Genomic DNA, 14,795 nt, shown 5'->3' with positions numbered 1-14,795 from the left:
AATAAAAAGTATATAGAAACTTTTTTGTTTGTGGCTGTTGACACCTGATTACCTTGGTCTTAGACGAAGATTTTACTTTATGCATTAGAGCATAAAAATTCATTTTATGTCGCCTTGATCCAGGATAAATACCAACTATACGAGTATGAGAAGTAAAAAGGATATTTTTTAAATATTTTGTACAGTTCCTGCGCGCGCGCAATAACCAAATTCTTCGCTGACGAACATAGTCACAGGTACCTCCAGGTGAGTCCTTTCTTTGTTGATTATTAAAAAAAAACCTTATGTGCTAGGTTGTCTATAGAAACCCATTAACATTTTGCAGAATGTGATGTTGGTGCCTACAATGTAGTACACTGTAAAATGTGACATACCGCGCTGCGATAACGTTCATTAGACACGCTTTGTATGACTTTTATATTTGTGTTCATTTGTGTCTTAGAAGCAGTCACTAGAAACAGCTTGGCACTAGTGGCCGTATGGGGCCAAAACCTTCGGCGAATTGTCGAGACGAGCTAAAAAAAAAACATTTTTTTTAATTTCACGGGAATATGTCTTTGGAATTGGATCGTGTAAACAGTGTTTAATTTTCATTTGTTAAAAATAGTGATAAAAAGTAACTATTAAAAACTAAACATTTATAGTTTTTTTAAAGAATACTATTTCATAAAGTGAATGGTTCTAATAGTCATTCAATTGACAAGGCCAGCTAATAACAACGGACGGCATCAATCGGAAGTCATAATTTCTTCCTTTTAAAAATGGAATGCTGCAATTTTTTCTAATGCTGGTCTAAAAAAAGGTCCGCTATGACTGAAAAAAATAAAGTGAGCTTGGACGATATTCTAGCCAAGTTTAGTGTTATAGGGCGGTACCATGTACGAACAGCGCTATTAATAGGGCTAATAAATATTTGTAACAATATTTATTATGTCAATTATATCTTCGTTGCTGAGGAAGTTGGATATCAGTAAGTGCACTTTTTCATTAATTTGGCTAAAATATTGATTGTACCTACAACGAGTGCATAAAACGCACCAATTCACCCGAGACGTTTTATATCCAATCCGAACTGAGGCGTTGAAAAATATGTTGAGGATAAAATGAGTTTTATGAACTTATTATAAACTTTACTATTTATTGCGATTGAGAGGAAATTATAAACTGCAACAATGGAAAGAAAATTGATAATGTTCCCTGTAATATAAAGAAAATAATAAAATATCTTAATGTTTCGAAATCCTAAAATTTGGGCAAAGTAGCCATTTATATAATACGGTCGTTATTACTACTGGGCACAGGCCTCTTCTAAGGATCAAAAGCTTGCGTTGTTTTGATATTGATAACTCAGAGTTATATTTAAAAACCCTATGCGGCACTTGTCACACAATATTTACTTACCTAGTACCGTAACATAGTTCCAAAATACATTGTAAAGGCAAAGATGTACAGTCAACTACAAAGATATTGATTACAAAAATATATATTATATACGACCCTAATGTCAAGTTCTTAGTCGCATAATATACCTAAAATGCATATCGAAACTGAAATATTGATGCATAGAAAAAACCAGAAAAATAAGACCAGCGCTAGGAATCGAACCCAGGTCCTCGGCATTCCGTGCCACGTGCTATACCACTACACCACCACTGGACAGGAGTACAGGCACAAATTTCTCCTATGCACGACATATCTCAGCTTTTTTGTTTCTTATTTAGTCACTTAAGCAGGTATACTCCTGTCCAGTAGTGGTGTAGCGGATAGCACGCAGCACGGAATGCTGAGAATTTTTCTTGTTTTTCTGTGCATCTAAGTTTCAGTGTGTATTTTCGATGTAGATTTTACGGGATGACCGTAAAAGTAACAAAATTTGGAGTAAAAATAAAAAATACAAAAAGACTCCAAAAAAACAATTTTAATTTCATTGCTTAGTAGCGACATCTCTTGTCCGGGTGAGCGGGTAGTTCCAATGGAGTGCTGAAAGTTTCTCGATGAGGGCTACAGCATAGATGTCGCTAGTGTCGCTGCTTGTGACTAAATAAGAAGCAAACAAGCTGAGATATGTGGTCCATAGGAGAAATTCGTGTCTGTACTCCTGTCCAGTGGTGGTGTAGCGGTATAGCACGCAGCACGGAATGCTGAGGACCTGGGTTCAATTCAAAGCGCTGGTCTCGTTTTCTGGTTTTTCTGTGCATCTATGTTTCAGTTTTTATTTTCGATACCTTATCTATCATTTTTTTTTTAATGTAAGTTTTCAGTTACAAAATACTTCTCGATCGCATTCGCATTAAAATCTCGATTTGTATGGAAACACGAACGTTCCGCTAGAGGCGCTGTTCGTGTTGGACTCCAGTCGTTTTAACGAGGCGCGAAGAAATCTCTTTTGCGAGTTCCTTCGCGCTTGAACCCCATGGGCCCCAAAGTGTAATTTATTTTTCAGGTGCAAGGACGGTTATACTAATGATAATGGCACTAACAGTAGCAGGGAGTGGAAGGGGTGTGGTGGTGCTGAAAGAAGTCAATGCAGTGAATGGATCTACGACAATCCCAATAGTTTTGTAGCAGAGGTATACAAATAATAATAGTATTTTATACAATCTTTTCCTTCGGGACAAAAACCGGATAGAGTTGCTTCTTAAGAATATCGCGGTAGGGTAGGGTAGGGTAGGGTAGGAAGCCGTGGTGGCCGAGTGGTTTGACATATGGCCTCACAAGCAGAGGGTCGTGGGTTCAAACCCCGGCTCGCACCTCTGAGTTTTTCGGAATTCATGTGCGGAATTACATTTGAAATTTACCACGAGCTTTACGGTGAAGGAAAACATCGTGAGGAAACCTGCACAAACCTGCGAAGCAATTCAATGGTATGTGTGAAGTTCCCAATCCGCACTGGGCCCGCGTGGGAACTACTGCCCAAGCCCTCTCATTCTGAGGGGAGGCCTGTGCCCTGCAGTGGGACGTATATAGGCTGGGATGATGATGATGATGAATTGAGGTATGTTTCGTAGTACGAGTATTAAGTCGTAAACCAGTAATTTCTCCATTAATACTGTGTTTGGTACCTAGGGTTTGAGGTTTTGTATATAAGTTAGAAGTAGTACCCTAATCAACACGTTCTGTTCATCTTTGTCCTGAGGGTAGAGACATGTTGTATACGCTGACACAGTACAAAAAAGTAGTAGTATAACGTCTTCATACAAACGGCCGGAACGCGTGTTATACCTACGCGCCACGAATCTCAGCATACCTCGGCAACCATCAGTCGCGAGTGCTCCGCGGTTACGTAGTCCGTATTTATTACGTACCTTAATACGTCGAAACGATATAAACAGTATTGTTCGGTGTACCGATATTTAAATTCATCTAATATAATATAATAAAAACGTATCTAATGAAGTCATTTATCAGAATGCAAATTTTGTATACTCTTAAATTCAACAATAAAGTTTTTCGCACATCCCAGAAGAGGCGCAAATACTTCTCCGTAGCTAATTTGTAGGTAAGAAATATACGTAGTGATGAAGCCAAATATAACCGTTTAAAATTTATCATTTTTTTTAATGGTTTGGTAAATTCTGAATCTAACATACCTATATCCTCTTCTTCTTAAAAAAACAACCATGCAGTAAAATAAATAAAACACCTTTCACAAATATTTACATGACTTTACAATGAAATAAATAATTATTAATAAAATACCACGTTTTTAACCCTCGACGCAAAAACAAAAAGTTGGGAAATTCCCGCCCTTGACCCCGATTTTGATAAAACATGTCTAAGAACCATCGCTAGAAAACCTGCTTTTAAACAAAAAAAATCGTATTCATTTCGTTTAAGAGCTGCGGTGCCACAGACAGACAGACAGACACACAGACACACATAGCGGTCAAAGTCATAACACCCCTCTTTTTGCGTCGGGGGTTAAAAACAAAGAACATGCGTCGCACTGACACTGAGATTGTCAAATGGATGTGCCAGCATAAACCGCTTTTTCCACTCTCGCCGCGTACTCAACAAGCGGCCAGTGATCACGCACACATGACTCGAGTGCTTGTAGTAGTGCAACCGATTCGCGCGGTTGTATCAAGCTTTGGCTCTTTCTATCTCGCGTCTGAAATCGAGTTTAGCTCGACATGTTTCGAGCTAATCCGTAACCCTTCTGGGAGCAACGCGACTCAGCGGCTGCTGCAACCTCACCGCCCAGCGAGCTTTGTCTCTGTTCCGTTTCTTTACTCCTGTGCCCAATAGGCGTCCCACAGCTAACCATACGGGCCTTATCACACATGCGATTTGCAGGCGAGTTGAAAGCGAGGCGAGCGCGCAATGAGTTTGCCGCGAGTGCGTAACGATTTCCCTGCGAGCGCGCAGCGAGTTCGCCGCGTCTGGAGCTGGGACGTCATGCTGATTCCCGCGAGTACGCAGCGGATTCCTTGCGCCCTCGCGACGAAATCGTTACGCACTCGCCTCGCTTTCAACTCGCCCCCAAATCGCAAGTGTGATAAGGCCCTAAGCGAGTGACGAGGTAAAGGCTAGAATTTGTTTATTTCAGTTCGACCTGGCGTGCCAAGAATGGAAGAGGACTCTGCTGGGCACGATGCATAGCTTCGGCTACATGCTCGGCTTGTTGATAGTTGGACCTCTCTCTGACAGGTAAACAAACGTAGGTACTTTAATTGTAGATTGTACAACAAGAGCATAAAGCGAGCCATTTTACCCGAGATGTTCATATAGCCACCCGAGCCGGTACGGCGCGGGTGGATAGACACGTCGAGGTGAAAATGGGTTTAATGCTTGAGTTTTACACTGCTTTTCACTTCGATGGCAAGGAAATGAAATAGCAGCAGTGGAAACAATTGTTTACTTGCTATTTACCTTTTAATTATTGTTCGCGCTCTACTATTATAATTATAATTTTTTAGTTTCATTAATGTACTTTTATTAATTTGATTGATTTTTAGTTTTATATAAATTAAAAATTATTTAAAAAATAAATGTAAAAACTTTTTTGTTTGTGGCTGTTTACACCTGATTGCCTTGGTCTTAGACGAAAATTTTACTTTATGCACTAGAGCATAAAATGTCATTTTATATCGCCTAGATCCAGCATTAACACGAACTTTACGAGCATCAGAAGTGAAAAGCAGAGTGTAAAACTCGAGCATTAAACCCATATTCCCCTCGCCGTACCGGTTTGGGTGGCTATATGAACGCCTCGGGTAAAATGGCTCGTTTTATGCTCTTGTTGTACAATCTACATACTATTTCATCATATTTGCTCGTAAGCGGTGTCGTAACATACAGGCTGCTGCTTTGTCTTATGCCTGGGAAAACGCGTGCATTCAAATATGAGGTACTGGTTTTTTGTGCTAATTTCACCCATAACAATATAAGTAGGTAAGTAATTTGTGTCACTATCATTGTGGTTCAGCGATATGGTACAAGATTAGGTTGGACGTGACTCAGTTTTTAACCGACTTCAAAAGAGGAGGAGGTTCTATGTTTCAATTTTTGTACTTTTTTTCTTTTTTTATGTATGTTCACCGATTACCTACTCAGTCAATTGTGGGCCGATTTTCAAAATTCTTTTTTTATTCGAACGGGTACTTTTCTGAAGTAGTCCCATTGTCACCAAGTCAAGATCTGATGATGGGATTTTAGGGAAATCGAAGGCAGACCTCAAATTTTATAGGCACACCTATGGCGAATTTGGCATTTTTAGCATTAAGATAAGCATTTACATTCAGAAAGTATCATTTGGTAAACTGGACTTGATAAAGAAGACCGTAGATGACCAATGGAACTCGTCAAAGCTAAGTAATGCTCGCTCGTCTATAAACGATCATGATTAATACCTATACCTAGATAAGCGACTAAGAAGAAGCTTTAAGTAAATGATTCTTTCGAACTGATCTGATGCTGAAGCCGGAAGGTAGGCAACGGAACTCTGTTATAATATAAAACAAAGTGTAACTAAGTCGTGTTTGGGCTTAATGGAATCGTTGTGAGTTGTACTTTGGCTACGAATCACAAAAAATTAGAAATAATAAAAAAATTAACAAAAGTAAAACCGACTCCAAAAAATCATAAAATAACAAAACCGGCCAAGAGCGTGTTGGACACGCCCGAAATAGGGTTCCGTAGCCATTACGAAAAAATAAGTAAATACGGAATATTCCAAGTTTAGGTATATTTTATACCTTAGGCTGCTATTTACTCTTAAACTACTAATAATTCTCAAGGAAACTTAACCGTTATAGTTTTCCTTGTAATTTTGATATACTTACTACCATCCTGATTTTTTTCAAATTTTTCCACCTACCGGTTTAAATTTTAGAGGAGGGGAAGTTGAATATTTTGCAAACACATCACTGAATCGAAAACCCCCTAATGGTTTTCAAAGACCTATTTAACGATATCCCACACCACAAGATTTGATAAGAAAAAAAAGTCACCCCCACTTTACGTCTATGGGAGTACTACTCTAAAAAAATATTTTAGATTTTTTTTTGTATATTCGTGCAAAATTACAGCTTTCTAGCAAAGCCGCGGACGGACAGACAGACAAACAGACAGACATGGCGAACCTATACCCCTATAGGTCCGTTGGAATGGAACCCTAAAAATGGAACCGACTACAAAGAAAGAACGAACGAGACTACGAAGACTGTATTTGAAGTAGACGACTATTGTTCCATTCCTGCTGGCTCGTGCTGAGGCACCAACTTCGAGCTAGTAGGTACCTAGAAAAATATTTTCAAGGGTTTTGTAATCGGTTCGATTTTTTGTTATTTTTTTTTAGTCGGTTTTACTTTTTTGTTAAAAAAAATCTTTAATTTTTCTTTTCATTTATAGGTACATTATATTAATTATGTTTTTTTTAATTTGAAAGTTTATTTATAAACGTTATCTTCAAAACAATACGATTTAGGAACTCTAAGTAAAGTGCAGTCACCGAGGTATTAAAATTGAAAGAAATAGTGAAAACTTCTACACCGAAACTCCGATATGGAAATTGGAAAGTAATACTAGAACTCTAACGATTTATCCCTACACACTTCGATGTGTACGTATGTACATCAGTATCCAACAAGAAGAACTAGAAATAAAATGAGGACAACTACTTTCGTCGTCACTTTCACATTGTTGACCCAAAATTTATAATTACAAATTACTAGTTTGAATAGAATAGGTAAGCTAGCTTAGTGGTTTGACCTGTGGGTTTGACCCACAGGCTCTCAAGCTAAGGATCGTGGGTTTGAGACAGAGCTCGCAACTCTGAGTTTTTGAAATTTATGTAAGTTACATTTATAACTTTACCATAAGCTGAAGGAAAGGCAGTGAAGATACCCAGCGAAGAAATTCCGCGATGTGTGTGAAACTCCCCATTCGCATTAAGTCCACGTGAAAACTACAGCCCAAGCCCTCTCATCCTGAGAGGGGGCCGGTGCCCAGCAGTGTTATAAAAGTACATTCGAGTTCATAAACTTGTTAGTAAAATGTGATTAAAAACATCCTTCGATCAAAAATTAATACAAATTTTACAAAGAAAATATCTGAACACGCTTCTACGCCCCGTAAACAATAGAGTCGTGTTCACCATAGAGTTATGTTAGGGACCTACTGTATAAGCAACGTCATAAATGTATGTACGTTATCAAGACGTTAAAAATATCTTTACCTTTATACCACTAACCATAAGGTCGATATTTGACACTATATTTTATTTCCTCGATTGCACGCATGTCGGTGGCGTATTGTCGTTCATTTTGGCGTTTTGTAGGGGGGTTTGATGATGTAGGTATGTAGGTATCTTACTAATAAGTATTTTAAATGCGAAAGTTTGTGAGTGAGTATGTTTGTTACTTCTTCACGTTGAAACGGCTGGACGGATTTGTATGAAATTTAGTATAAAGATAGCTGGACATCTGGAATAAAACATAGGCCACTTTTTATTCCAATATTCCCACGGGATAGGGACAAAATCTTGAAATAACAACCGCTGGGCTTAGAGTAATGAAATTTGACATGATTGTTTTTAAGATTAGTTTTTTGAATCTTTTGTATTTTTTATTTCAATTCCAAATTTTTACTTTTACGGTCATCCCGTAAAACCGATGATTGTTTTTAATGTAACGTGAATGAAAACTACGGTTTGATTTTTGGGAATTCCCACGGGAATTTAAAAAAAAACACGAAATTTCAATTCAGCTGCTGGGATCTAATGATTTAGGTGTACGAAGTCGCGGGTAAAAACTAGTATAGTCGAACCTTCTAACCTCTTGAAACGTCATAACGCGGATGAAGAAACAAAAATGTTCTTTCATTTTCACATAAATTTAACGACTTAGATTAATAGCTAGCTAGTCCGAAGACCAGTTAGCCTAGTGATTTGTGACCCTAAAGTTAAACGTCTAAGGTTAAAGGTCTTAAGGTTCTTATCCCGGTAGAGACATACATTTGTGTAATGAATAATAGAAGTTTGTATTGGACTCTTGGATTTAGACGTAATCCGTTTCTAATATTCATCAACATCATCATAATATACATCCCACTGCTGGGCACAGGCTTCCTCTTAAAATGAGAGGGCTTGTGTTGTAGTTCCCACGCGGGTCCATTGCGGACTGGGAACTTCACACATACCATTGAATTGCTTCACATGTTGTGCAGGTTTCACACAATGCTTTCTTTACCGTAAAGCCCCAGATAAGAGATCTTTGATATTCTGGAAAGGACAAAGGATAGTTTTTTTAATCAATTGACGAGATTTAATTTTTTTAACACCTGAAAATTACTACAGGAATTGAAAAAAGAGTGAGTGTTGTAGAGTTTTGCCTCCTGAACACGAAAAAATATTTATTATAATTTATTTCTCCATATTTAAAAAAATACAAGAAATTAAAAATATATACCTGAATTTGACATTGACACTTGACGGTAAAGAACGACCGACGTGGCACCGGATAAACATTTCGTTCCAAATCGTCAATGCTATGATCATCCGCCGTATCTGTAAAAAAGCGAGGTGTCGTATTAATCTGCACTCCAGTATCAATATCGGTTTTTAATAGCCAAAATCGTCGTAGAAGTCTTATATTTTAAGTTTCAGAGCAAGAAAGAACCAAACCGCCTATGTATGCAAACAAAATTTTGACACCGTCAACGTCATCACTTTTTTTTTAATAGAGACGAGACTAAAGTAATGGATTTATTGTGTAGTAGTTTTGGAATGCCCTTTTAGAATAAGCACATCTTAAAAAAATGTAATAAATTAATTAATAATCCTAGTGAAAATTTAAAACTATCAGCGTCTTTTTCTTTCCAAGCATTATACAGAAAACGAATCAAATTATAGTCTTAGAAATATGAAATCTTGTCAATTATCCAGTTCTTTACAGACAGTGTCGCGGGAACAGTCAATGTACCAGACTGATTGACGGACAGACACATCAATGACCCTAAAAAGCTACTGTTTTCTATTTTGACGTCCTGAGCTCTAATAAGTGTTTTTTTGGAAATTTAATTTTTTAATACAAGGTTTTCGAAGACTGTTCTTTTTGTTGTCAGTACGTGCATTGTCATCTAAACTACATTTCCGTACTAAATTTCAAGTCGATTCCATGAACCGTTGAGGAGTTCCGACCTGTAGAGACGGTCCTGCCTGGACCACCAGGGCGTCACTGCCAGATTAGATTAGATTTTGCAGGTGGTAGGGCCTTGTGCAAGGTCCGCCCGGATTGCTACCACCATCTTGCTCGCTAATCTTGCCGTAAAACAGCAGTGCTTGCAATGTTGTGTTTCGGCGTGGATAGTAAGACAGCCGGTGAAATTACTGCCACTTGAGGTAACCCATCTTAGGCCTCTAGGTTGGCAACGCATCTGCAATCCCCCTGGTTTTGCAGGTGTCTATGGGCGGTGGTGATCTCTTACCATCAGGAGACCCACTTGCTCGTTTGCCATCCAGTACAATAATAAAAAAAAAGATTATTGTATTGTCACCAAAACTTAACTTAAATGTTGCCTGTAAACCATTAACATTTAATGTTGTCATGACTGTCCTCTGAAGGTCGCGGGCATACTGTGAACTACCGTTAAAACATATTCTATATTTGCCTTCAATAAAACTATAAATAATTTGTATTTAATCAGTTGTTATACATATGAAATAAATAATACTGCTTGTTTTTCAGTATATTTTTATTTGTTTCATCTTATCGCTGGCTTTGTAAAGTTCTAGCACCTGTCACGTTATTGTCTCAACTCATTACCATAGATGAATATCATTATTATTATTGTCTTGTTCGTTACGGTTTGTTGTTATCATGTATTACTTACTAAAGAAACATAGTCGTATGTAATGCTAGATTAACTAATGATAAAATAAAATAAGAGAAATAGCAGATTTTATATTATGTCTTAGGACAACTTAGTTTAAGAGTTTAATTGTAATTTGCACCTTTTACACCATTATGCTATTTTCTAAGTAAGGACCTCTCGTGATTTCGCATCCTCCTCCGCTGCTGCCACTCCCAACATACATAATTCGCTCGACATGTTTCGGTCTAATTAGTAGCCCTTCCTCTAAGAGCACACGCCACAGCGGCTGCTGCAAAACGCGCACGATCTGTAACAGCCGCCGTGGCGTGTTCTCCCAGTGGAAGAGCTAAGAATTAGTCCGAAATATGTCGAACTAAGTTCGATTCAAGACGTGAGTTATTCGGATTAATTATGTTCCATCATTCGACCCTGGATACCATTCATGATAAAGTACACCCTAAGATTCTGGGTTTTGGTCCATATTTTTCTTCATTCTCCTTTATTTGATATTAGGTGTGGCAGGAAGGCTCTGCTAGTGGTGACAGCGGTTCTGGGAGCGATTTGTGGGCTGACGCGGAGCTTCATTACCAACTACTGGCTGTACATCAGCGTGGAGTTCCTGGAAGCACTCATAGGAGACCCTTGCTCACCAGCTTACATGTTGGGTATGTAGTTGTCTCATACTAGGTAAGTAAATATTACTTCTAATTCTGCTTGGAGTAACTGGTGATTCAGAGTCAGATACAGAGCTAGAAAATACACAACTAACGCGATATTTGACTATACTAGAGTTATGTACCTCAGTCAGCAAAAACAGAATCCTTATAGGATAAATTTCCTGTCTGCTAAGTACCGCTAGCAGCGAAAAAATCAGACTCTTAAGTTAATGCAATAAAAAAATACAGTCATTAAGAAAGGTTTTTCCATATAAATCAAAATCACCTTTAGGTAAACTAGGAATTGAAACAGCTACAGCCCTAAGGGGTCAAACCAACTAAGCTACAACAACCACAGTTCACCTTAAATTTTTACTTTAGAATATTTTACTTCTTTCAAAATATTTCCTTTTGAGAGGAGGCCTGTGCCCAGCAGGCAGTGGGAAGTATAAAGGCTGGGATGATGATGATTTACTTCTTTCGGTCCAGACCGAAAAGAAAAGTTGTTGCTAACCAACTATGATTTCTGGGCTTTCGAGAACATGGCTTATACTTTCTTCAGCAAATCAATGACTCTTCTTATGTTCTTGGTACTCATGGATGGTGGTAATCGTTTCCCATGAGATGACCAGCAGCATGCTCGTTTGCCTCCCTCTCATAAAAATTAAGTATACTTAACACCTAATTATATTTTTTTACTTTCAGGCATTGAAATAGTGGCAACTGAGAAGCGAGTCCTGTTCGTAATCATGACCAGCCTCGGCTATAGCTTCGGTGGAATACTATTCCCCCTGATATTCTGGCAAGTTCCACACTGGAGGTCATTTCTACGCGTTGTCTACGGACCAGGACTACTCTTTATCTTTTATTTATTCTTCATAGATGAAAGCCCACGATGGTTACTCATTAAAGGGAGAAAAGACGCTGCGGTATCAATTTTAGAGAGTGCTGCTAACACCAATAAAATAAAACTAGACGCTGAAGAATTGGACAATATATATTACGAGGAAGAGAAAGGAGCTAGCTTTGGGAAAGTGTTAGTCGATACTTTTAAGTCAAAGACGATGTTGAAGAGGTTTTTCGTGTGCTCGGTGTGGTGGATAGCCTCAACTTTTGTGAACCATGGATTGACTATCAATTCAGTGGCCTTACAAGGGAATAAGTATATTAATTATGCGTTGACATCTATTATTGATGTGCCTGGCCATGTTATTGTGACCCTGATCCTGCTCAAGTTCAAAAGAAAGGTGCCTTTGGTGATCACGTTTGTGGCATGTGCTGTGTTGTGTGTCTGTCAGCCGTACGTTTCTGGTGGTAAGTGTTGCCTTGTATGTAAGAAGGGATTGTAGCTTCATACTTTATTTGCTTTTTAAAGACAGCAAACTTTTATTGATAAGCGCTTCGTTTGATGAGTTGCCATCATATAACAGGAGAGCTTTTTACTTAGTCAAAAATATCTGAACACGCGCTTGTAATTTGGAAATGCTGTCATGTTCAGATATTGAAGAGTACCTGGATGACTTAGACTACTTAAATTTGAAACTTCATCATCATCATCATCATCTAGGCCTATATACATATGTATATGTCCCACTGCAGGGCACAGGTCTCCCTTCAAAACGAGAGGGCTAGGATCGTAGTTCCCACGGTGGTCCAATGCGAATTGGAAACCAAACACTTGAATTTTATCGTAGTAAAGGTTGCTCTTTAATGTTGCCTTCACCGTAAATCTAATGGTAAATTTCAAACGTAATTTCGCACATAAATTCTGAAAAAATCAGTGGCTATGTGAATACAATATCAATCATTATTGATTCATTAAAAACTAGTAATTGACGAGTAATTAAATAAATTGATATACTCTTAACCATTATAAGATAAACCGTGTTGGCCTAGTGGTTTGACATATGGTCTCTCAAGAAGATCGTGTTTTTCAATCCAGGCTCGCATGTGCAAAATTAGATTTGAAATCCACGAGCTTTTTGGTGAAGGAAGACATCGTGGCCTGTCACGAGAGCGTTAATTTGGGGCCACTTTAGATCGAACATCTGTCATATTGTATGACAATTCAATGGTTTTTTTCACGAAATGGGTCCCGAATAACCGCTCGTGACCGTACAAAACTGTGAATTGAATTATCAATGGTGCGTGTGAAGTTCCCAATCCGCAAAGGACCCGCGTGGGAACTACGTGATAACCCTCTCAGACAGGATGCCTGTAATCAGCATTGGGACGATTATGACGCTGATGATTCTAACCATTGTTAATTTTCCAGATCTCCCCTGGTTGTCGATAACCGTGTACATGGCAGGCAAGCTTATGTCCTCATTCTTCTTTACAATTACGTACATCTTCACGTCGGAGCTGTTCCCCACTTACACCAGGAACTCCATGCATGCCCTCTGTTCTTCCGTGGGAAGGATTGGATCCATTTTGGCCCCGCAGACTCCATTATTAGTAAGTTTAAAACTAAAAATTACTTCGGGCTAAACTGGTTAGAATGTAAAAAGGTTATTTTTAACCCCCGGCGCAAAAAGGGGTGTTATAAGTTTGACCGTAATGTGTGTTTGTCTTTCTGTCTGTAGCACCGTATATTGAACTTTGAAGTGACAAAGTCGGGGATTTTTCATTTTTTTGTTGGTTAGGTTACAAATGTTTTGGTGTGACCACTATTCATTAACATTATCCTTAATTATATTATTTATACGAAAGTGAGTATGTTTCATTAGGTGTTTGTTGTGCTTTCACGCTTTTTTTCGATCAGCATAATCAAACCTAAAACCGTCCACTCCTAATCAGACACGCAAATCTCTTAAAGATCTTTCTATTTGTCCTGGGTCAATAGTCTAGGGTAATAAAAGCGTTAACTTCGTCTGATTTACGTGGGCACATTTTTGTTGATATGGTAGATTCTGCTACAGTTTCTACATTATCCAGTAGAAATATAGGACTTCTAAATAAAAAAAATCCACCTCCCTTTCATAAAACTGTGACCACAAAAATTGAGCCCCTTGAAACACTCCAATAATGACCCTCCTGTGCTACCCGCATCCAACTGGTTCCCGGAACCTTCGCCTCAGTGTTCGATACAGCGCCATCTATAGTTCATTAGCTGAACTAGATGGCTTGCTAATTGATAAATGATCGATGCCCGTTGACAACCATGCACCTCATTAGTTCCAAATTTAAATAATAAATGTGGTGGCGCTAGTATCGTGCATCAATATAAATAAGGATGTTTAAGTTTGTTTGTCTCTGGTCCAATCGGCTTCGAAATAAAAACCCAAAAACTCCAACAGATCTCTCAGTGTATCTTGCTGGACGCCTTTGCAAATACGACTTTTTCTGTGAAAAGATTCCATAGGTTGGTCGCAATTCAGTTAGTACAATAGCACCCTTGATATTTACTGAATCTAAATTATTCGGAATCGTAGCGCTTAGTAATATCTAGCGCAGCTAGGCTATCCATGGCTAACCATGTATATTTTCCAGCTCGCCTATTGGTCCGGACTGCCAGCCACCGTGTTCGGCCTGGTGTCCCTCACGGCAGGGCTCCTGACGCTCCTTGTACCAGATACAGCGGACAACTCTCTCCCGGACACTGTGTTCCAGGCTGAAATCTTAGAACAACCTTTGGAAATTGGGAAAAACCAACTTGGAAATAGGAAAGAGAGTTCGAAACTTTAACTTAAGACATATTTTTTAATTATATATTTACTTCCAGTTAGTGTCGTTTTTTCTTAAATTAGTGAAAGTTTCTTAAAGTAGGTACCTAGTAAACACACGAGCGCACACAAGTACAAATTTTGCCGTTTCTAAATAATA

General features: G+C 38.5%; 1 protein-coding gene across 1 annotated transcript; it reads left to right on the top strand.

Moving 5' to 3' along the window:
- Positions 1-443: 443 nt before the first annotated feature.
- On the top strand, positions 444-14,697 carry LOC141445615 (solute carrier family 22 member 1-like). The gene is made up of 7 exons (XM_074111465.1): positions 444-970; positions 2,444-2,570; positions 4,550-4,650; positions 10,828-10,979; positions 11,676-12,284; positions 13,246-13,427; positions 14,463-14,697. Exons 1-7 carry the CDS (start codon positions 810-812, stop codon positions 14,655-14,657), a joined length of 1,527 nt encoding a protein of 508 aa, XP_073967566.1. The 5' UTR covers positions 444-809; the 3' UTR covers positions 14,658-14,697.
- Positions 14,698-14,795: the final 98 nt, after the last annotated feature.

This window comes from Choristoneura fumiferana, chromosome 2, assembly GCF_025370935.1.
Source record: "Choristoneura fumiferana chromosome 2, NRCan_CFum_1, whole genome shotgun sequence".
Taxonomy (NCBI): Eukaryota; Metazoa; Arthropoda; class Insecta; order Lepidoptera; family Tortricidae; genus Choristoneura; species Choristoneura fumiferana.
Note: the sequence above shows the minus strand (reverse complement) of the source record. Positions and strands in the feature narration are given on the sequence as shown.